The 24,791-nt window shown below is 42.4% G+C and overlaps 1 protein-coding gene across 1 annotated transcript in view; it reads left to right on the plus strand.

Annotated features, from left to right (window-relative positions):
• The window catches only part of PLCH2 (phospholipase C eta 2), a 727,403-nt gene that overhangs the window by 662,765 nt on the left and 39,847 nt on the right, over positions 1-24,791 (plus strand). The window contains exons 15-21 of the mRNA XM_030185738.1: positions 4,805-4,905; positions 6,598-6,695; positions 7,352-7,534; positions 9,217-9,324; positions 14,584-14,708; positions 22,240-22,324; positions 22,789-22,935. Coding sequence (XP_030041598.1) covers positions 4,805-4,905; positions 6,598-6,695; positions 7,352-7,534; positions 9,217-9,324; positions 14,584-14,708; positions 22,240-22,324; positions 22,789-22,935 — 847 coding nt within the window. The remainder of the gene's footprint in view (positions 1-4,804; positions 4,906-6,597; positions 6,696-7,351; positions 7,535-9,216; positions 9,325-14,583; positions 14,709-22,239; positions 22,325-22,788; positions 22,936-24,791) is intronic.

Here is a 24,791-nt window from a genome sequence, read left to right on the forward strand (position 1 = left end):
GGCAGGCCCACCGATGTGGTGGGGAGCAAGATTCCCGGGGCCCAGCCTCCAAGGAGGGTCCGACCTGGTGATCAAACCGAGATTGTTCTGCTGTGGCATCCTGCTTATGCAGAAACAGGAAGTTACTTCACAGGAGGCGGGACACGGCAGGAAGAAGGACCTATAGCTGGCAGAGCACTCTCATTCACTGCTGCCGGGGGAGGGGGGAGCAGCGGTGGGGGATGGCGACGGGGCCCTGAAAATTGCTTGCCCTGGGCCCCGGCTTTGTCTCTCAGCGGCCTTGCAGCCTGGGTGGGCATCGGCAGAGGGACATTTGAACTATGACCTGAAGAGTGATCCTAGGAGAGGAACAGATGTTCTAAAGAAATAAAGTGGCCAATCTAGTTGTGCCAAAGTAGCATTTAAAATTTTCAGACGCATAAGGAGCAGGAGCCAAACGATGGTGCAGAAAAAATATCAGGTTTGGTATTTTTCAATCTGTAAAACTATTGATTTGAATTGAATTTGTTGCTTTGTAGCAGTTGAATGTTAGGAGGAAGGTTCTTCCTGCAGTGTCATTGCCATCTGAATATAATCTCTCTGTAATTATCTGAGCAATTGAAATTGTAAATGTGTTGGTTGCTCTCCTCCCATTTGCTGATTGTAGTAGCCCACAGTGAGGCTTGCAGGGGTATTGACCATTCTGTCAGCAATCAGACTGAAAGATGTTTTTAAAAATCTGTTTTTTGTCAGATCTCTAGTGCTGTAATTTTGTCAAAATCTACCGCACATGGTTTGCAATAACTTAGTTCAATTATTTTGACTCTTCCTCTTTCTCTCCTAAACACCTAAACACACTGGGTTATTTTCATTAAGTGGCTAAGATAAATGTATAGTTTTGTGGGTATGTTGTCACTTTCAAAATGACATTAAAATGTAATTGATATTTCTTGTTTTATATCTTTTTTCCCTTTCGAAAACAACATTTATGGCCCTGTTTACTAAGGTGCACTAGCATTTTTAGTGTGTGCTAACCATGTAGACACTCATAGGAATATTATGGGCATCTACACGGTTAACGTGCACTAAAACCTGTAACGTGCCTGGGTGTGTTTAGCACACAAAAAAGATTTTGTGCCGACAGCGCGGCTTAGTAAACATGGCCTTTAGAGACTTGCCCAGAGTCACAAAGAGCTGCAGTGAGAATTGAACCCAGTTTACCTGGTTCGCAGGCCGCTGCACTAACCACTAGGCTACTCCTCCATACTCCCTATTCGTTGTCCAAAATTTTGCCAGATAAACCTGTTGGAAATTCAGCCAATTGGCATTAAAAGGTGAGGTTTTCCAGTATTTTTGGTTATTAGTGAGCAACATTGGCCAAGGCAATGCTTTATAACACTCCGAAATGAACTGTGGATAAACCCAACAGAAAGCAATTGGGTTGGAGGTTATAAGGGAGGGCTGCCACTGTACCTATAATTTTGTTAAGCTTGTTGCTGTAAATGAACTTAGCTATAATTCTGGAAGCTCTTTATGGGAGCCAGAAGTCTTCCCCCCTCCCTCCCTGATAAAGAGGGGCATTTTCGAAAGAAACGTCGATGTTTGGATTTGGACGTCTTTGTAAAACGTTCAAATCTGGGGGCAGGGAAAAGCCTATTTTCGAAAAAGATGGACGTCCATCTTTCATTTTGAAAATACCAAGGATGTCCTATGATTTGGACGTCTTTGTGATTGGGACGTCCTTGTTTTTGGTCCATTTTCAAACAAACAAACGTCCAAATGCAAGATGTCCAAAACAGAGGAGGAGTGGCTTGGTTAGTGCAGCGGGCTTTGATCCTGGCAACATGGATTCAATTCCCACTTCCGCTCCTTGAGACTTTGGGCAAGTCAAATACAGAAAGGACGATTTTGGATATGACATCTAAATCTGAATTTGGACGTTTTGTCCAAAATCAGAACAGGAAATGTCATTTTCTTTAAAAAAAAAAAGTCTATCTTTTCCTTTTGAAAGTGCTGTTTGGAAAAATGTTTTGTGATTTGGGGGAGTAAGGGAAGGTGATCCCCGAGTCCCTCCAGTGGTTATCTGGTCATTTTGGGCACCTCTTGTGTGGAGTAGAGGAGTAGCCTAGTGGTTAGTGCAGCAGACTTTGATCCTGGGGAAGTGGGTTCAATTCTCACTGCAGCTATTTGTTATAAAAACAGGTCTAAAAAATGTCTAAGTTTTAGTCTTAGACATCTTTGTCTTTGTTTTGTTCCATTATCGCTGAAAGACGTCCATGTTTTAGGAATGTCCAAGTCCCGCCTTGAACACACCCCTGGCACGCCCCTTTGAGATTTAGACTTCCTTCTGATGGACTGCAGTTGAAGACATCCAAAATCGGATTTCGAATATATCGATTTGGACATCCCTGGGAGATGCGCTGGCCTTCAAAAAATATCTTAAGACCTTCTTATTTGGAAAACCTTATGCTCAAGACCCGCCCCGCATCTCTTCTTGAATTCAATTTCTCTTTCCGCATTTCCCCACCTTTGCTATTACTCTCTAGTCTCTTTCACTTCAATGTCGTTGACTGTTTGTTGTAGAATTGATGTATGATTTCTGTAGATTACTGTAAGCCACATTAAGCCAGCCCATGGGTGGGAAAATGTGGGATATAAATGCTATAAATACATCTATTATTTTCCACAAATCCCATTTTATACCATAAGATATATTTGCTAATAACATGTGGTAATGGTGATTGCAGTATTCCTTAGAGAGTGGTTCCCAAACCCGTCCTGGATGAGCCCCACCCTCATATATGAGGTATTTGCGCCATATTTCGTTGGTGTAAACAGACATGCCTAAATTTAAGCACAACCCCTGGGACCTAAGCGCTATTCTATAGAACGGTCCTAACTTTAGGGGCGGCTTATAGACTAGCACTCAGCGGGGATTTTTGTGCCTGAATTTTTTGGGGCGTCGTTTATAGAATCGAGCCCTTTGTACATCTACATTACCATGTGCTAAGTGGTTAGCGCACAGATAATGCGGAGTCCTTACCATCTACCAAATAGGTGTCAGTAAGTGATCCCATAGTCATTTTTTTAAACGACTGTGCACGCTGCCATTGATGATAATAATTGATGACATTTTCACGGCTGCAGTAAAAATGGCCTTAGTGCATGGGAAAGACCTGTGTAAGAGCATGTTAAGGCCATTTCTTACCACAGTTTAGTAAAAAAAGACCCCTTAGTGAAACAAAGAAAAAAAAAAGAGCATTAACACATGTTAATGTTAGCTTGTTCCTTTGATCCCCCGTGTGTCAAAATGTCTCAGGTCGAGTGACTGAAATTTGAATTGCAGTCAACCTATTTGGAAATGAGCATTATCCCATAAGGCAGGCAGGGGTTTCCATGTTCTGCAAATTTTTGCGCTGTGTTTATTTTGTAGTCTGAGACGATTTCCAAATACTGCGTTTATGTGCAAAGTGGACAGGAGGCTTAATGCACGTACTTTCACATAGATTTTCAAGGGAAGCTCCCCAATGTAGCAAGCACGGCATCCACTCTTTCTGCAGGGAGAGCAAAACCACATCGGCACGTCCCTCGATCAAAATATACCCGAGGAGTTCTCCTTTTCCTTCAGTGTTCCATGGAGCTTGCATATGGTGTTAGGTGCATTCCAGGAAGGCAGTTTTCAACCAGGCCATTTTACCAGGGGTGAACAACTTTTGAATATCAGCTCCTTGCTTGCAGAAAGGTGCTGCTTGCAGTATTTACTGAACGCTCCCAGATTTTCTATTGTGTTAAGCTCTTCGAACAGCCTTGTGAAATAGTTCCTGGATATTTTTCCACTTGCCATAGGTCACACGCTGTTCTAATTTAATTTCCTGATATTGCAAGTGAAGATTGTAGGTGTTCAGTGCTGGGGCTGTTCGCCAAGCACTGTTTACTGTAGACTTAAATTTTTTTTAGTTACATTTGTACCCCGCGCTTTTCCCACTCATGGCAGGCTCAATGCGGCTTACATATACAGGTACTTATTTGTACCTGGGGCAATGGAGGGTTAAGTGACTTGCCCAGAGTCACAAGGAGCTGCCTGTGCCTGAAGTGGGAATCGAACTCAGTTCCTCAGTTCCCCAGGACCAGAGTCCACCACCCTAACCACTAGACCACTCTACAAATGCTGGCAGTTAGAATAACCCCTTGTGACAATTTTTCACCTTCTTTGCAGTTACTCTGATGAGGAGTAAGTTTCTGCAGAGTACACAATTTCTCACTTAAGGCTTTTTTTTTTTTTTTTTAACATGCTGGCCTTTTCTTTGCGTCTGCTGCTGCATTCTGTCTGGTTGGTAATTTTCAAAAGCTGTAATAGGGGGCAGCATAGGAGCCAACTCTGGGGGTGCTTGAGTACCCCCAATATTGAGCAAGTTCTTTTACTGTGTCCTAAGAAGTGTAATTTCCATTGGGTTTAGCATCCCAATCATTTGGAAAAGTTGACTCGGTGACAATTTCTGCAAATTGGGTTAGTTTTGCGCATACTATGACAGGAGCTCCTAAGCCAGGGTGTGCGGAGTATGATCTCATTCTCTCAAATGTACTGCTAATGCTTACCTTTGCATTGTGCCAAAGAAAGCTTCTTTCTGGAGTTAATAAGACGTTGTATAGGCAACTTATCCCAAGAGCGCTTGGAAGTGGCTCCCAAAACGACGGGAAATGTTTCTGTATCTTTCTGCCACGTTTTCGTAGTCTGACTGCATTTCTTGGTACTTGGCTCCTATGAGGGGCAGGTCGAGAAGCATCTGCCCTTTTTGTTTTGGTGACAGTTTATTTTCCTTTTCAGAAAAAAATGGGAAAATTCAAAAAGTCATCCAGTTTGGAAGAGGATACAGAGGACTTTGACCATCAAGGGAGTTTGGCAAGAGGATCCATGCACTATACCAGGTATAGAATGGGGAAACCCTCCGGAAGTCCCAAGAATAACAAAGGGTGAATTGCAAAGGGTTGGGAATGAGTCACTGACTTATAAAGAAAATCGAAGAGGGATAGGGAAGCCATTTTCCAACTGTGGACTTTGGTCCCAGCTTTCAACGTGGACGTACAGTAAGCACTTAACTGTGCTTTAAAACTTGTGCATGGACATGACACCTATTTTTCTGTGAGTTTTTTTCTCTTTTAAAATAACTCAGAATAGACAATTCAATTTATATATGTTTTCCTAAATATGCCCTTACGATTTAAATACATAAGCATCGCCATGTTGGGACAGACCAAGGGTCCATCGAGCCCAGCACCCTGTCACCGACAGCGGCCAAAAGAACAAGCAATTTGTCCCGCCCATCCTAGAAATACTGTATTCCCTCGTCTATTCAATAACATCTCTGGCGCTGCAAAAATATTATCGATTTCTGTAGTGCCGGAACTTAACCAGTGGTAATCACTACCTGGTTACTGTCGGGTTAGCACAGGAGCCCTTACCACCATCTCAGTGGGTAGGTGGTAAGGGCTTCCCTCCCCCCCCCCCCCCCCCCCCCACCAAAAAAATGTTTCACTTACCGCATGGCCGTTTCTTTTCCTTAAAAAAAGACAGCCTTTTATCCACTGCGGTAAAAGGGGGCTTTAGGACGTATCAAAAGCACGTGCTGATGCTAGCGCAGGCCCCCTTTTACTGCAGCTTAGTAAAAGGACCCCATAGGGCCCAGTTCTACATATGATGCCTAAAATTACTGCGTGTTAGGCCATCACACCTAAGCGTATTCTAAATACCTTTGTAAATCTGTGCACGGTATTTAGAATATGCTTAGGTGTAGTTCATGCGACTAAATCTACGCACGTCCATTTATGCCAACAAAAAGCTGGTGTAAATCCCTGCACGTTCACGCACTGGTCCTTATTTTATAACAGCGCACGTAGATTTTGGAATGCCCAGGACACACCTATTTCTACACCCCCTAAGCACGCCCTTTTTTGCCTGCGCACGTTAGAATTTAGGCACAGTACATTACGGAATATGCTTAGCAATGTACGCACATAAATTCTAATTTTTGCCAATTATTGCTTGTTAAAACAATCTACACGCAGAGTAATAGAATACACCTGGATTTACACACGGAATCGTGCAGATATCTAGGGGGGATAGTGTGCTACCCAAAAGGGCCGTGACCACAGGAGGTGCTTGGGTGGGTTGGGGTATTCCTCAGATTTGCTCGCAGTTTTATAGAATACCGAGGATGTGCGCCCAAATTGGGCACCAGGATTTACACCTGGTCTCAGTGGATGTATTGGCACTCAGTGCCATTCTCTAACTGGTGCTCATCTTTGAGTGCCCATGATAGAGCAGCACTGAGCACCGATTGTTTTCATTGATGATTTTTGAGCTCCATTTACAGAAACTAGCCCCTAATATCCATTAGTAGTATAATAAGCAGTTAGCTTAGCGGGGTTTAAAAAAGGTTTGAATAGCTTCCTAAAAGTTGAAACTTGAAACTCCAAGGCCTGTTCCACCACTTTGGTTTCTAATTTACACAATGGCCTGCTGGTTTGATTCAGCACATCTGCACAAACACAGTTTACAAACTAAAATGTCCTGCATTGACTGAGGCCTATAATGAAGATTTTTCTTTTTTTAATTTAAAGGATAAGCCGACAGAAGAAAACTATGAAGCTTTCTCGAGCATTGTCCGACCTGGTAAAATACACAAAGTCTGTTGGGAGCCATGATGTGGAAACAGAAAGTAGGTGGAACTGATTGATCATGGAAAATTTAATTGCTAATTAGACACTATGCCTGAAAACTTGGTCTCTTACCGTTCTATTCCACATCTTCCCTCCATGAATAGGGTTGATAAAAGGCATCTACATAGAACCAGAGTTCTCAGAGATTAAACGATCTTTGCGTAACGATTTCTGGTGTTCCATTATTATGGAACAATATGACTGAAACAAATTTAGATGTAATATTTAACAGCCCAGAGAGCCAAAATGTAGTTCTGGCTGTTCTAGTGATGGAAGGTATGTATATGCCATTCTCTACAAGAGAATTATAAGCGTTGAGCTATATGAAGTGAATAATTGTTGACAGAATTTTTGAAAATGGTATCATAGTGTGTTTTCACCATACAGGGGCTCTTTTTTTCTATTTTTAATATAAATTGCATTTGTGTGATTTTGTGTTTGGGGAAGGGGGAGGGTATTCATCTACTTTTGACTGTCATTATGTTTTGGGATTTTAATTGTATTAAATTCTTTAAACTTTGCGTAAAGTTGTTGAATACAGGAAGGTTGACATGAGACTGTGCCGGGGTTGTGTTTTGTTGGGTGTGTAGTGGTTTTGTGGCCCACTAAGAATGTCTGTTGGTTTTGTTTCCTCCTATTCTCCCTTGTGTGTTAGTTAATTGTAGCTGGCAGGTGTCATCGTTCAGTGAAACGAAGGCCCACCAGATAATTCAACAGAAACCAGCCCAATTTGTCCATTTTAACCAGCACCAGCTCTCGCGGATTTACCCATCATCCTACAGGGTAGATTCCAGCAACTACAACCCCCAGCCTTTCTGGAATGCAGGCTGCCAGCTAGGTAGGTATTAGACTCCTACCAATTCATTTACCTCCTAATTCTATAAACTTGCGCTCACAGTTTTATGCTTAACGCATAGTATAGAACAGTGTCAGTTGCATGTATAATTTCATGTAATAATTTGCTGCTAATTAATTGGCGCTAAATGGCACTAATTAGCAGTTAACACGCATAAGGCCAGATTCTATATATGGCGCCTAAAAAAAAATCCACGTAAACATTTCTGCCTAAGCATAGTCTATACTTAGTTGAAATCCTGGTGCCTAAATTTATACACACATCCATTTACACCAGTGACAAGGTGTCATAAATCCCTGCGTATAAATTTACGCACACTGGACCGTATTCTATAACTATACGTATAAATTCTGGAAAGCCTACGAAATGCCCATTTCCCTGCCCATAGTCACACCCTTATTGAACTGCATGCTATCTAGTTAGAATACGCTTAGGGATTTGTGTGCGTAAATTCTAATTATTGTCAATTAGTGCTCATTATTGCTTGTTAAGTGCTGTTAATGCTGATTAGCTAGGTTAAGCCAATTAAGTTATACACATAGTTATAGAATATGCTAGGAGGTTGGCGCAGACCTCTAAGCGTGCTATATAGAATCTGGCAGATAACGTTTAGTATGGATTTTGCAAATTAAGTGTGCAAAATCTATAGCATGCAACTGCAAGGGGGGTATGGACCTGGGGAGGGGCATGGGTTGGTTGGGGCGTGCCGAGTACTTAGACCTGTGGGTTCTAGAATACCATCAGTTATGTGCTTAACCACCAACATTTAGGTATGACCATTTGCACCAGCCATTGAGTTAATGTGCCTAAAGTTACATTCATATTTGTGGACTTATGAAAGTATTCTATAATGGTGACTGCACATGAAATTGCCAGTATAAAATATGTAGCTAGTGAGCATCATCCCGGCGCTGAACTTTAGACGATCTGTAAAGACTTACCCAGTTTTTAGTGGGGTGATCTTGCCACAACAAACGGGAGTCCCAAATTATTCTTCTAAGACAGTTGATTTGAAAGCAATTAAAATCGTTTTATTGTGCTCGCATGAAAAAATGTCTCAGTGGATTGAAATATAGGACTATTAGTAAAACAGGCCCGTTTCTGACACAAATGAAACGGGCGCTAGCAAGGTTTTCCTCAGAGTGTGTATGTTTGAGAGAGAGAGAGTGTGTGTGTGTGAGAGAGAAAGTGTGTGTGAGTGAGAGAGAGAATGACACCCTCATGATCAAAAGCAAACGCCGGCGCTAGAGGAGGCTGTTAGCGCCATACTAGCGCTGGCGTTTGCTACCGCCCCATGATTAGAGCCCTCGAACGGGCGGTAACTCCATTTTCACGCATGTTAGGTACGCATAGACGCTTACGCAGCTGAGTAAAAGGGCCTCATGAATTTTGCAGTACTGTACAAGCCATTCAACTCACAATTCTGATCCACTAATACTCAGTATTGTCCCTTGACCTTTATTCTCTCATTCTTTCTGCTTAAGTTGCCAGAGCTCTTCCAGATCATTTGTTTGAAGGTCCACTTCATCTACAGACTGTGTTATACATTTTATTTAATTCTCTCGCTCCTTTCTATATCTTAGCAGACCTATGTTATTTATTCAGATAAAAGTTTATTCAAAATCTACTTCATTCGGTTTTTTCTTTGTTTCATTTTCATGCAGTTGCGCTAAATTACCAATCTGAAGGAAGGATGCTGCAGCTCAACAGGGCCAAATTTAATGCCAATGGCAATTCTGGATATGTCCTAAAACCCAAGAGTATGTGTCAAGGTAAGCCACACCTCCTTCCTCAGCTGAGAACAGTCGGGCTTGTTGTTTTAGAGCAGCGAAGCTAGGAGTTCAATCTAAGAGATCTGATTTGAGATTTTGGAGGGCGTTTTCTAAATGGCGCTGAGATCTCAACACCGGGAAAAAATCAGCGTGGAGCCTGTTCTATAAGCAGCACTTCGGGTTGAGCACAGTTGATAGTATATCGCTAATAGCCCGTTTACGCTAGCTGATACTTGGTATAAATGTATAAATGCTGGCGCCCAACTTCAGATATTTTGGTGTGGAAATAGGGCTATTCTATAAGCCAAAATCCAAAAGGGGACAACAGAACCAACCAGCAAAGCTAAGCATACTGTTGTCAATAGAGCTACCGTGCGCAATCCGCTCATACTATCCAAATTTTAAAGTAGAGAAAAAAGCCTCGGATTTACGTGACAGAAACTCAGAAAAACATAGTCACACTACTGTCATAACCACAATCATTGGCATAAAAAAAACTCCAACCTTACATATATAATCAGCATGAACAAAATAGCCGAACACAATGGTCATGCGCATATACATTTGGGACCAGTCACTTATCTGTAACAACTCAGTCCTATCAACGAGGATTCCAGTCTTTGCAATATGATCCTCGGGCTGAAAAATTCCATAAAGCACTCCCAACAAAGATCCTTGTTTCACTGATCCAACCAGCTGCATCAAGAGAACGGTCAAATCAACCGATGCATATCTTGGTGCCATGCCATGAAACACTTTTTACACCCACGCGAGCATTTGAAAATGCAACGTTTTTGAATTGGAAGCCAATACAAAGAAGAAAGAATAGGTGAAATATGATCTCGTAAACCTATAGTCTTCAAAAACCGAACAGCTGCATTTTGAACACGCTGGAGTCTTTCTAAACTCTTATCAGGTAACCCTACAAACGGTGCATTGCAGTAATCAGTGCGTGAAATTACATAAGCATAAAGCAACTGAGCAAAATCAGACTCTGTAAAATAAGTACAAATCCTGTGTAATTGGAGTAGATAGTAAAATGAAGAAGAGACCAACTGGGAAATGTGATTATCAAAAATTAATCTTACATGTAGCAAAACTCCCATACTACATACTTAGTCTTTCGCCACTATGATAAAGATGAACGAGAAAACTGACAATTGCCTCTACGAATCCATAAGAATTTGGTTTTGGACGTATTCAATTGCAACTTATTCAACATCATCCAATTTTTTTATTTCAGTCAGACGAATCTGCAATTTCTGCAACTGGCCCTCTTGGTCTGATCCCAATGAAATAAATAACTGAATATCATCAGCAAATAAGTAGATATGGATTCCATATCTCAGCACAATGTCAATAAATGTAAATTCTGTACCTGAGGCAATGGAGGGTTAAATAACTTGCCCAAGATCACGTGGAGCAGCAGTAGGATTTGAACCACCCTTGATGTCACATACTATGCTCTAACCACTAAGCTACTCCTCCACTTACAGTTCTCCATGAAAACATTGCAGGTACACATCCAGATTATGACGACATTGTGTCTGTGTTAAGCTTTGATGAATGAACCCTGTTTTAAAAATTTATCTTTCTATGGTAAATGATGAAAGATTAAGCTCCACATACTCATGATTTTTCTCTGATGTTCCTGATTTTTGATGTCTATTTGAGAACACCCTTTTAATTTTGCTCAGTTGATTTTCCTATTTTGGTTTCAATGGAAAATTGAAATAATGGCTGTGATAGCAAGGATACCAGGAAGGCACCACCTGAAGAGAGAGGAATTAATTCCGCAACTGAGATTCAGCTGCCATTAAGTTGAGCTCGAGTGTCTCAGTATCTGAAAACCCCTGGGACATCTGCTAAATGAAATGATTATTTTGTACCCTGTCTCTCCTGCCGTTTTCTATATGCTGTGTTCTATTACAGCAAAACACTTTTTATGCTCTTCTCTCAGTATGTCTCCAATTTTTAGACTCTGAATTGGAATCCCCAGAGTTAGTTAATTAAAACTTTTAGCAGTTTGACAGAGTGTCTTGTAGTGCATTTTCCTGTCTCTCTCCTTTCTTTCTTTCTTTCTTTCTTTCTTTCTTTCTTTCTTTCTTTCTTTCTTTCTTTCTTTCTTTCTTTCTTTCTTTCTTTCTTTCTTTCTTTCTTTCTTTCTTTTCTAGTGTAGTTTTCTGCTTACAGCAGAGCTATCAATAGAAATCAAACAAAATAAAACATGGAAAAGAAAATAAGATGATACCTTTTTTATTGGACATAACTTAATACATTTCTTGATTAGCTTTCGAAGGTTGCCCTTCTTCCTCAGATCGGAAATAAGCAAATGACAGAGCTATCAAAACCCAAAAATAAAAAAATGACCCACACTAATTTCAAAAATATGTGTGAACGCCAAGAATATACATAAAAGGGAGAAAAAAGTCTCAAAGAGCTCCAGATCAATTGACCTACAGAACTAAAGACGATCACAATGACGTGTATTTTTACCCCAATTTACAAGACCCTGAAGCAGCAGAGCAAGTTAGAGCAAAGTGAAACGCTGGCCAACGTTGGTCTGGGGGACTAATTGAATACAGGAGAGATGACGTATCAAGTTTCATGAGCTAAGTACTAATTTTGAAACTTTTTGAATTTTGTGCCATGTTGAAATGACAGAGTAGTGAATACGAGCACTGTACAACATGTTTCAACGTTTGATGCTATTCACATTGAACGGTTATGACAAGCTGCACGTGGACAGTTTGATCTAATTTACACAATAACCTTTTAAAGATGGGAAGGTTTTTGAAGCCAACGATGAAAGAACAGATCATTGTGACCGTCTTTAGGTCTGTTGATCTGGAGCTCTTTGAGGCTTTTTCCTTCCTTTTATGTATATTCTTGGAGTTCACACATATTTTTGAAATTACTGTGGGTCTTTTTTTTTTTATTTTGGGTTTTGATTGTTTGATCCCATTGACTTCACATCCATTTGAATTATTCTTTAGTGGATACGACAGAGCTATGACTGGGCGGCTAAATGGCAGATGACGTTTAATGTGAGCAAATGCAAGGTGATGCATGTGGGAAAAAAGAACCCGAATTATAGCTACATCATGCAAGGTTCCACGTTAGGAGTTACGGACCAAGAAAGGGATCTGGGTGTCGTAGTCGACAATGCACTGAAACCTTCTGCTCAGTGTGCTGCTGCGGCTAGGAAAGTGAATAGAATGTTGGGTATTATTAGGAAAGGTATGGAAAACAGGTGTGAGGATGTTATAATGCCATTGTATCGCTCCATGGTGCGACCGCACCTTGAGTATTGTGTTCAATTCTGGTCGCCGCATCTCAAGAAAGATATAGAGGCATATTTTCAAAGCACTTAGCCTTCCAAAGTTCCATAGGTTTCTATGGAACTTTGGAAGGCTAAGTGCTTTGAAAATATGCCTCATAGTAGAATTGGAAAAGGTGCAGCGAAGGGCGACTAAAATGATAGCGGGGATGGGACGACTTCCCTATGAAGAAAGACTAAGGAGGCTAGGGCTTTTCAGCTTGGAGAAGAGACGGCTGAGGGGAGACATGATAGAGGTATATAAAATAATGAGTGGAGTGGAACAGGTGGATGTGAAGCATCTGTTCACGCTTTCCAAAAATACTAGGACTAGGGGGGCATGCGATGAAACTACAGTGTAGTAAATTTAAAACAAATCGGAGAAAATGTTTCTTCACCCAATGCATAATTAAACTCTGGAATTCGTTGCCGGAGAACGTGGTGAAGGCGGTTAGCTTGGCAGAGTTTAAAAAGGGGTTAGATGGTGTCCTAAAGGACAAGTCCATAAACCACTATTAAATGGACTTGGGAAAAATCCACAATTCCAGGAATAACATGTATAGAATATTTGTACGTTTGGGAAGCTTGCCAGGTGCCCTTGGCCTGGATTGGCCGCTGTCGTGGACAGGATGCTGGGCATGATGGACCCTTGGTCTTTTCCCAGTGTGGCATTACTTATGTACTTATGTACCTAGGGGACCCAGGTGCCAGTCCCACCTTTCATGGCTTAATGTATGACCTTGAACAAATTGCTTGAATCCCTGTGCTTAGCTTTCCATTGCATTGACTTTGTGCTTGTGTGTATGTTATATTTATTGTCCTTGTGCCCGTTAGTTCTAGCCCTCAAAATATTTCACAGCTAATGAGTTTGTAAGGACTGTGCTCTGTTGCTCTTTGGTGGTCTCTTGACACTTCAGAGACAGTATCAGAAGCTGAAACTTGATATCGTGTGAGCCATCGAACCTTACAATAATCACTTTTTTTTTCTCTTGGTTTGTTTTCCTGATGTTCCCTTCCATTTGACTTATGATTTTTTTGGGAAAGAGTCTGTTTCAGTTATGATCCTCAGCATCATACAACCTTGTAAATGTGATTGAATCAATGTAATCTCTAACAACCAGGGGCGTAACTGCATGGGGCCACAGGGGCCTGGGCCCCCGCAGATTTCGCCCTGGACCCCCTACCGCCATCAATCCTCCCCCGCTGCCGTTGTTTACCTTTGCTAGCGGGGGACCCCAACCCCCGCCAGCCAATCCGACGTCTTTAAAGTTCTTCTTTGGCCTCCGTGGCCATGATGTAGTTGATAGCTGTTCAATCCAGTTCGGAGTCTGACGTCCCCGCCAGCTGAAGGAATATCTTTAAAGGCGGCAAGCAGACCTCGGCTGGCGGGGGGTGGGGTCCCCCGCCAGCAAAGGTAAGCAACAGCAGCGGGGGAGGGTTGGCGGCGGGGGGGAAGGTGGAGAGTCGTTGGCGGGGGGATCTGGCAATGGCGGGGGGGGGAGTCGTTGGGGGGGGCTAAAATGTGCCCCCTCCCTCTGGCTCTGGCCCCCCCTACCGCCGGAGTCCAGATACGCCTCTGCTAACAACTGTTAAATGTAAGCCACATTGGACCGAAACTCAGTTTTGGATAATTGTGGGATACGAGTATGAATAAATAAAGTAAATATTACGTTGTTAGCATTATATTTTAGTTAAACTGTACCTATTGTACACTGCCTTGGGTGAATGTCTTCATAAAGGTGGTTAATAAATTCTAATAAATAAAATAAATATGTTATAAATAGTACTTTAACTTGTATTAGACTAGAAAGATGTTAAGTACATTTGTATTTTTTTTTAATAGGGAGGACATTTTAGTACATGTGCATATTTAGATTTTTGCTTTCAGTGTTTTTTCATCATCCCATTTGCATTTCTGGCCTTTCCTTTCGCCTATTTAGGTGCCTTTAATCCAAACTCTGAAGACCCTTTGCCCAGTCAGCTCAAAAAACAGCTGGTGCTGAGGATAATCAGTGGACAGCAGTTGCCGAAGCCCCGGGACTCCATGTTGGGAGACAGAGGAGAGGTACAGAATGAGGAATTTCTGAGGGCACCACTTATACTAAAATGCACTCACTACCACCCAATGAGCAAATAAATGATTTGTGATAATGAATGAGGTCACAAATCAAGACCCGTAAGCTCCTTTTGTCTCCTTCCATTTTCTCTGCCAGTTCTCTTTTCAATATTTTTTTGCATTGCACAATGATTAATTTCATTTAACTTAGTTTATACTTTGAGCATAACTGATATGTTAGAAAACCTCAAAGGCCAGCATTATTTTTATCTATCTACTTATCATTTCTATAGAGCTACGAGGCATACGCAGCGCTGTACACCATACACAGAAGACAGTCCCTGCTCAAAGAGCTTACAATCTAGATAAGACAGGTAAACAGACAGAACAATTAAGGGTAAGGGAATAAAGAGGTGAGGATAAGGGACATGGCAAGTGAGTTAGGAGTCAAAAGTAGTGGGAAATAGGTGGGTTTTGAGTTTGGACTTGAAAACGGCTAAAGACGGGGCTAGATGTACAGGCTCGGGAAGTCTATTCCAGGCGTGAGGTGCAGTGAGATAAAAGGAACGGAGTCTTGAATTAGCAGTAGAGGAGAAGGGGACGGATAAGAGAGATTTATCTACAGAACGGAGTACTCGAGGGGGAACATAGGGGGAGACAAGAGTGGAGAGGTACTGGGGAGCGGCAGAGTGAATGCACTTATAGGTCAATAGGAGAAGTTTGAACTGAATACGGAAATGGATAGGGAGCCAGTGAAGTGACTTAAGGAGAGGGCTAATGTGGGCATAGCGACTTTGGCGGAAAATGAGTCGCGCAGCAGAGTTTTGGATTGATTGAAGAGGAGAGAGATGGCTAAGAGGGAGGCCAGTGAGTAGTAGGTTAAGACGAGAGGTGATAAGAGTGTGGATAAGGGTTTTGGTAGAGTTCTCAGAGATGAACTGTAACTAAAATGTTAGCACCATCCAGGCTTAACTTGGGTGCTGATAGTATGTAGAGGCTGATGCCCTAAAATCTAGCAGTATTTACAAATGCTAATCAAGTTCTAAATTTTGTGCACATTGTTTGCAGTTTTTCTGAATATGAATTCACTATTATGACTATCTCAAAATCTAGGTAAAAGTAGGTTATGAGCTGTATAATTATCAGTGAGCTGATCACCAGCGTTTCACTAGAAAATAACCACACAAATGACAACACAGAGCCATTCACATGAGGAACTTAACTACAACTCTGGGAAGTGTAGTTAAAAAAACATATTTTTATTTTTAATAAATGACAGAAGTTTAGAGTACACTATTTATCCCCTGATTAACATGGACTATTAATGCAGATTCTACAATTGGAGTCACCACCCTGGAAGAAGATCAAGGTGACTTCAATGGTATATTGAAATCCTCTGCTCAGTGTGCAGCAGTAGCCAAGAAAGCAAATAGAATGTTAGGAATTATTAAGGAAAGAAATGGAGAATAAAGTAGAGTATTATAAAGCCTCTTGCTCCACGGTGCAACTGCACCTCAAATATTGTGTACAATTCTGGTCACTGCATCTCAAAAATAATATAGCGGAATTAGAAAAGATACAGAAAAGAGCAACCTAAATGATAAAAAGGATGGAACGACTGCTATCAAAATGTGGGCCAATATTTGCTGCTGCCTGAGCACTGCCTAGGCCCATCTCTACAACAGCTATATGTCAGCTGTATATACGTCAGCTCCAACACACATGGTACTAAGTGAAATATTTTCATAAATAGGGAAAAGAGATATCACACCTTACAAACACAGTCCTCCCTAACTTGATTGGATCCTCAGACAGTGATTGAGACCATATACTGCAGCATGAAGCATATTACTCTCATCCTTAGTTGGAAATTTTTAAGTGCCTCAACCCTGACGCAGATTAGCAAAACACGATACCATGTTGGGAGAGGTGTCCTCTTTGGTAACGCATTTAAGATAAGTTATGCCATTTTTGCTAAGTTTGGAAACATTTTTGCAAGTTTGATGAAATAGTTATAAATAATCTAAATTATCAAATAGAAAGTGAATATATGGAGGAAGTGATGTCACCGCTGGGAAATTGTAGCCTGAATCCCTAGCTCCGCTGGAGTGGGAGTAGAAATCGTTGAAAACCCGAAATTTTCGATTGAAAGCCCTCACTGTGAAACTTCCGGCTTGTAGGAGGGATGGCAGCGTGGAGAAAGTTAGATAAATTTAAATTTACAACGGTGAAGAGAGCTAGCAGCTCAGGCGCTCAGCAGAAGGTGGCGGTTCTCTGTTCCAATATGGCGGAGATGGAGTCTGACTCAGACCCGGACCACGCGGAGCCTATGGAGAACGATGCAGAGTTGACAAAGCAAGACATAACTCGATGGTTCAAAGAATTAAAGGTGGAGATGACTGCGGTAAGGAAGGACTTTCAGGCAGCGGTATCGGAGGTGCGGGTGGAGGTCCGGGAGATTGGGACCCGCTTAGAGCAGACGGAGGAGCGCATGGATGGAGTCACAGAAGATTTGCAAAAGTTGCAATTGGAGCTGAAAACAGAACGCAAGAACAGAATGGAGCTGCAGACAGCCCTGGAGGACATAGAGAACCGGTCCAGGTGCTGCAATTTACATTTTAAGGGGATACCAGAAGGGGCTTCCTATAAAGACTGTGAGCAGGTGATAAAGGACATTAATGCTTTTATTCTCAATACTGGAGAAAACGTATCGGGGGAGGAGGAGGGAGTATCCATTTCTCTGGATAGGACTCACAGAAGCCTGGGGCCCCAAAGAGACTCTCTGCCTAGGGACATCATGGAGTGCTTCCTTGATTACAGTGTGAAAGAACAGGTGTGGAGAAAAGCGAGATCCTTAGGCGAAGTGGAATGGAACAACTGCAAGATCAAAGTCTTCCAGGACCTAGCAAAGGCAACGTTACAGCACCGGAAAGAAATACGGGAGATCACTACTTACCTACAGCAAAAGGGTTTGAGGTACAGGTGGTTATTCCCCTTTGGATTGCAAGTAACGGTGGGGACCCAGATGCGCAGAGCCCAAACTACAGCGGAGGCCTGGAGGGCCCTTTCGGAGATGGGTAGTCCAGACTTTCCTGCGTCGGGTGCGGCAAGTCGAGTACAAGGATCGCCTACTAATCCGAAGTCAGCGTGGTGGAAGGTTCGAGGTGGCAGAGGGTCTCAGCTGGAGACAAATGACACGACCTGAGTAATCTGGGACTTTGAGCTACTTTGTGAAACAGGGATCCTGTAAAGCGTCAGGACATCTAGCAGAAAAATGTGTTAGGTTGACTTGCAGGGGTTGGGGGGGGGGGGTTGATTTTTTTCTTGTTTGAGTGGTGAAGGATGTAAAGTGTGGAAGTGTGAGATGATTAATGCAGTGTGAGTGAATAATGCAGTAATTGGAGGTCGGGATGAATATTAAGTATTACACGGTGCGCCGCACTCTGGCGGTGGCGCACTTCCTCAGGGAGTTCTGTAGGGTGAAAAAAAAATATTTTTTTTTTGTTACATTTGTACCCCGCGCTTTCCCACTCATGGCAGGCTCAATGCGGTAGGCAATGGAGGGTTAAGTGACTTGCCCAGAGTCACAAGGAGCTGCCTGTGCTGGAAATCGAACTCCGTTCCTCAGTTCCCCAGGACCAAAGTCCACCACCCTAACCACTAGGCCACTCCTCCATGAGGACAATAATTATTCCCTGATAATACTTATTACAAGGTTCCTCGCTCAGTCTAGGGGATATTATACAGGAACCTTGGTGCTGGCACCCTGCCAGTGTTTTGTTTCCTGCCAAAGAACCGAAGCCACGTCACAGATGATATTATTATAATTTATTGTAGGTAGAAAAATAGGAACACTCTGCAATAGCTTATATGCAATATATATCTCTTACTGATATGCACACTAACAAAATATATTGTCTAACTACACTCTGATTATCCTGAGACTACGTACAGTAATGATTAGAACAGTACAGATGATATCCTAATGATCCTTATGAAAACTTATCACATCTTATGCAAAATACATATTAGCAGCTTTCCCTGACCAAGAGCTGACATAAACCAGTCGTACTTAGATAAAACCACTGCCTAACCCAAGACTAGGAAATATATCACTGTGATCTCACCACGCCGTCCTGATGACGGCTTCAGATGAGACTGGAGCAGAATCTCCCCAGACGCTATCACAGCTGTCTGCGTCTTAGATATAGTGCAGGTCTTACTCAGCAAACAAGCAGGTTTCCGTTTCTCCATTGGTATTCAGAGCCAATATCTCTGCCACAGGTATTTGCACCAGTTATGCAGGTCACAAGGTTGGTATCATACAGTCTCTAGCTGACCCCGAGCCTTGCTGGATTTCTCAGGTCCTTCACAGGTACTCCTCCTCCGAGGGTCTCCGACTAACTAACTTCTCCCACTCTTCCTGCTTCTTCCAGACCTCCCAGTCAGGTGATAGCCCGGACCAATTAGCCTCTCGTACAGTCCAGTGCATGGGCAAGAAGAGTTCTTTGTTTTGTGACCTTGGAGATGGTAACTTCTGGTGCCATGAGTATGACTCCCTTCCCAGCGTCTCAGAGATAGAAGGGGGATGGTTGGAACACAGAATGCCCTTGGCTTCAGCAAGCCTGTCAGTGATTTTCCACAAGCTGAAGCTTGATCTTGCTGACACAGAGATGTGCAGGTCAGAGGGTGCAGCAGCCATCTTATTGTACCAAGCTGTCATAGGCTTGTATAGGCCAAGACCAGCTCAGGCTAGATCACAGGGAAATACCCCTACAGTTCACTGGCGGGTTCTAACAGTGGCCAGTTGACTGGGAACAAAGGGGGGGAGGGGAGGAGAAGGGTGCTAGGTAGGGGTTGCATATAGGATCATGGAATGTTAATGGTTTGAATGACCCAAGAAAAAGAAGTATTATTTTTTGAGAGCTGCAATGTCTCAATTGGGACATGGTTATGCTCCAAGAAACCCATGTGAGGAAACAGGATACTTCACTAATACGTCGTAAGGCGTACGGTGAATGTTATACACATGCTGATCCAAGAGGGGGAAACGGGAGGCTTAGCGATATATATAAAATCAGGGATATCTTTCTCCAAAGAGAGTGCTTTTTTGGATGTTAGTGGGAGGTGTTTGGCGGTTAAGGGGCGCCTGAACGATGAACTGGTTACTTTTGTTAATATTTATGCTCCAAATGCTGGGCAGAGAGAATTCTTTGAGAGCTTAAGGGAGACTCTCTTGCATTTTGTATCAGGGAAAGTGATCCTGTGGGGGGGGGGGATTTTAACTTAACTTTGACCTCCTTGGATCGCTCCAGGGAGGGGGTGAGTGCGGCCCTGGCTCATAGGAAGAAGTTATTGCATTTGGTTAAGGATCATGGTCTGCTTGACGTTTGGAGACTTCAACGTCCGGGCCAGCGTTCGTACTCTTTCTACTCCCACGCACAACAAACTTACACAAGAATAGATGCAATTTGGTGTGATCGAACCCTGTGGGATCAGGTACAGGAGGCACAGATTGGGAGTATCCATGCTTCGGATCATGCTCCAGTGTGGGTTAACTTAAGGGGTTTGCACGGAGAGATACGTCAGACATTTTGGAGGCTGAACAAATCGGTGCTGGGGGATACAAAGGTTTGCCAGGAAATTAGGGAGGAGATCAAAACTTATATAGCAATTAATGATACTGGGGAAGTGTCTGAGGGCATCCTCTTTAAAGGCACATTAAAAAAACTAAGGCACGTTAAGCGCTAATGCGCCAATACATTCCTATAGCTCATTAGCATTTAACGCTCATTAAAAATGCTAGCATGCGTATAGCGCACCTTTGAAAACACAGGGGTTCGTGATTTTAAAAGTTTATGGTCTTATCACTGTCACAAAACTAAACCAAGTTGAGGTTACTGTGGTTGTAACCTGCATATACGTGACAGATAATCCTGTATTTATCACTACTTGAAAGCGAAAGGGCCAGATAAATGTTAATTAACAAGAGAGAAATGCAGATCCCTGTGGTTAGAGTTTTTGTATCTGATATGTCATCCCACCATTGTATCTGGAATGTTCTTTCTTTACGAAAGGAAAAAAAAAGGTGAACATCTGTTTACCTAACACACACTCAACTAACTGCCTCGGCATTCTATGATCTATTGTGTCAAGAGCTGCCAACATGTCTAACAAAATCGCCCTATATCCAGCAGTCTACAAATAGTATCAAGATGTCATCCCCAACTCCCTAAACCAAACAAAACCCAAGTAACCCAAATCATCTACGTATCCATTCTCAGTGCTGTGCAATATTGAGTTATTTATTTTCTATTTGTAGCATTTGTATCCCACATTGTCCCACCAATTTGCAGGCTCAATGTGGCTTACATTTGCCGTAATGGCAGTCCGGGTAACAGAATTACAAATGGTCTTGCAATTAAGGTGCATACATACATGATAACATACAGGGAGTATGATATATATGGAACAGATCATGGGACTAGTCATTAGTTACTGTAGTTAACTATTTTCTTGCAGTAATCAATAAAATAGTTAACTACTTATTCACTATCCCTTAACCTGTAATTAATTACTTTTGAAGAGCAACTAGCACAACATGACATAACAGGGGATGTGGTTGGCATGAGTTGATCAAACCTGCTTTAAATAATCATCGAGAGATGAAGTTATGCAATATTCACATTGGGGTTGTGTATAAGATGGATATTTCACCTCTTCATCTAACAAGGCTTTTACCATAAATATTTTTGGATGTGGTATTGGTAAAGGAAACGCCGCTGTAATCAGTTAGTTTCCTAAATAATTATTGTAACTAATTACTTTAAACTAAAAAGTAACTAGTAACTGTAATTAATTACTTTTGAAGATTAACTAATACAACACTGTCCATTCTACCAGCCACACTTGGCTCAACCTTAGAACTATCATATTCCAAAAAAAGCAGTCACGTACTTGAGGCTTGGCCCATATTCTCCTGAGGGTGCCCTGTCCCACTGAGGTTAGCCACCTATTCCCTTGACAACTGTATAGGTCCTTTAGTGGTATCCTAAAGAAAGCACATCAAAAGAGCTTTTATATAACACTTCAAATAAGTTTGGCATCCAAAAGACTGATGGGTGACTAACAGTGAGCATTTACTACCGAGGGCATCACTCAATAAACAATTAACTTAAGAGTAAAAAAAAAAATTACCATAATCAGTATTATAGAAATTAAACATGATGCAGTGATTCATGGCTCTAATTAGAGCTTTAATATTATCTCAGTAATCTTTATTATAAAATCTTTTATTTCAGATGAACTTAAGAACAGTCTGAGCTGGCACAGAGGTGATTACAAGAAGTCATTCTTAATATGGCTTGGAGCAATTAACCATTCAGCACAAGCTGAGATCAATAAACTCTTCCATTGCTGTGCTTTTCAGCTCAACGAACATATGGTGCATAATGCCTGACTAATATGAAAAACAAACCCTCTTATTTATTTCCAGGTCTGCTTGTAATCACTGTTCCTTCTGTTTGTTTGTTCTCTTCAGATAATTGATCCATTTGTAGAAGTGGAGGTAATAGGGTTACCGGTGGACTGTTTCAAAGAGCAAACGCGAGTGGTTGATGATAACGGTAAGAATGCAACCAGCAGATTTCCTTGTGTCATCCTCATTGAGAAATACAAATATCCATAGGGCGGGAGGGTGGGGGGGGGAGGGGTTGCTTCATTATGTTTTCATTATCAAACTTGTTCGTTTTATTTGGTTTGTTCATGTTAAGCGCAAGATGAAACCATTTAACGCCTACTATTCTAAAACAAAACGACATTTGTTCATGTTGGAAATCAAGTTCCATTTGGTTTGTTCATGTTAAGCGCAAGATGAAACCATTTAACGCCTGCTATTCTAAAACAAAACGACATTTGTTCATGTTGGAAATCAAGTTCCATGTCATCATTAAATGACAACACATTTTCGTCTGAGCTACTGAGCTTCATGTCTTTAGGCTCTAGTGTCACTGTTTCTTTTGTACTCGTAACAGTTCTATTTCATGTACCTTTCCCATCAAAATGTTTGTTGGGTTTTACTGTTTTCTAGGATTCAACCCAATGTGGGAGGAGACTCTTCTATTTACTGTGCATATGCCTGAGGTCACCCTGATTAGGTTCCTAGTATGGGACCATGACCCCATCGGGAGGGATTTTATTGGACAGAGGACAATAGCGTTTAGCAGCATAATGCCAGGTAAGGCAGTACTTGCCTTATTCTAATTTGTTTCATTTTGTTGTCTAGATGGAGCACACTATGCTGACAAAAGAAATCTGCACCTACATAAATTCCCATCTCGGTCTTTGAGACACTTGGGGGGCCCTTTTACTAAGACGCTGAAACAAATGTCCTGCGCTGGTGTAGGCGTGTGCATTGGATGCACGCAGGTCCATTTTTTTGGCGCGCCTGCAAATAAGGCCTATTTTTGTTTGCCGAAAATGGACGTGCAGCAAAATAAAAATCTGCGTACGTCTATCTTGGGCCTGAGACCTTACCGCCACCTAAGGTCTCACGTGTTAACCGGGCAGTAATCATCAGCGTGCATACACTGCCAATTACCACCCAATTAGCGCCATGCAGTTGAAAATAGAAATTATTTGCTGCTCGCGTGTTAAAATTAAAATTACCGCTCAGGGCACGCAGTAGCCAGTTGGGAGTTCTAATTTGACGCATGTTGTATGCACGTAGGCACCTGTGCATCTTTGTGAAAGGGCCCCTCAACTAGGTCTGGTTTTCAGGGAATATGCACAAGGTACAATGAATGCTGATCGTTATTCTGTAAATGGCACTCGGTGCAGATCTCCTGAATTCTCTAATATTGTGCAATCTTTAGTGAATTCCCCGACCTACCCAAGCCCCTCCCATGGCCTCATCCTCTTTTCATTTGTGTGGTAAAAACATTTACGTGCACATCTGTATAGAATAGCACCTAGCAAGATGTGCGTAAATCAAAACTGTTGCCGATTAGCACTCAATTATTGGTGCTGTCTCTTTATTTAAAATGTGTGTTCAAATTGGTCACATGCCTAGGGTTACCATATTTTGTCCCTCAAAAAGGAGGACACATGCCCCGCCCCATTTCACACCCCACCCCCTTTCACGCCCTTGCTCCGCCCTCTGTCAGACACCCTGTCACCCCCCCTCCCCGTCATCCCCCTCCCCTTACCTTACTACTGCCCTGGTGTCTAGTGACCTCTTCGTAGCAGGAAAGAGCTCCCTCTTTCCTGCCCGGAGCGCTGCCCTGCATGCATCCTTCCTGTTGCTGGTCTCTGCGTCGATTCAAAATGGCCGCCGAGAGTTGAAGTCTCGCGAGGTCACTTCAACTCTCGGTGGCCATTTTGAATCGGCGCCAAGATCAGCAACAGGAAGGATGCATGCAGGGCAGCGCTCCGGGCAGGAACGAGGGGGCTCTTTCCTGCCTCGAAGGCAGAAGAGGTCACTAGACCACCAGGGCAGTAGTAAGTAAGGGGAGGCTAGCAATCTGCCCGATTGTCCGGATTTCTGGACAAACGGGCAGATTGGCAAAAACAGCCCGGTTGCCCGGACATATGGTAACCCTACACATGCCCAAATTTGCACATGCAGTTTTAAGCACCATTTACAGAATTCCCTGTTCATGTAAGACATAGGTTAATTCATACCTCCTGTGCTGACCACAATGTGATTTTCATTCTGACGCATTTCAAGGACCATGTTTGGAAGCCAATGGCTTAAGGAAAGGAAGAGGAAGTGGGTAATGGTTAAGAGCACTGGACTATGAATCAGGGAAGCCAGGGTTCAATTCCCTCTTCTGCCACTTGATACTTTGTGACCTCTAGGCGGGTTATTTATCTCCTATTGCTTCAGGTGTAAGCACTTTGGGTTAGGGACATACGTAGCAATTCTGTAACTGGATGCGTCCTTGTAGGTGCTGTACTGCGCAGGGAGCACCATGACATCTGGACAGTCAGATTCCCTTAAAGAATACTGGCATAAACCAGCATCAATTCATCGTACATTTAAGCTTCTACAGTTGAATCAACCTTAGAGCTGGCGTAACTGGGAGACACACC

The sequence above is a fragment of the Microcaecilia unicolor genome, chromosome 13 (genome assembly GCF_901765095.1).
Source record: "Microcaecilia unicolor chromosome 13, aMicUni1.1, whole genome shotgun sequence".
Classification (NCBI taxonomy): Eukaryota; Metazoa; Chordata; class Amphibia; order Gymnophiona; family Siphonopidae; genus Microcaecilia; species Microcaecilia unicolor.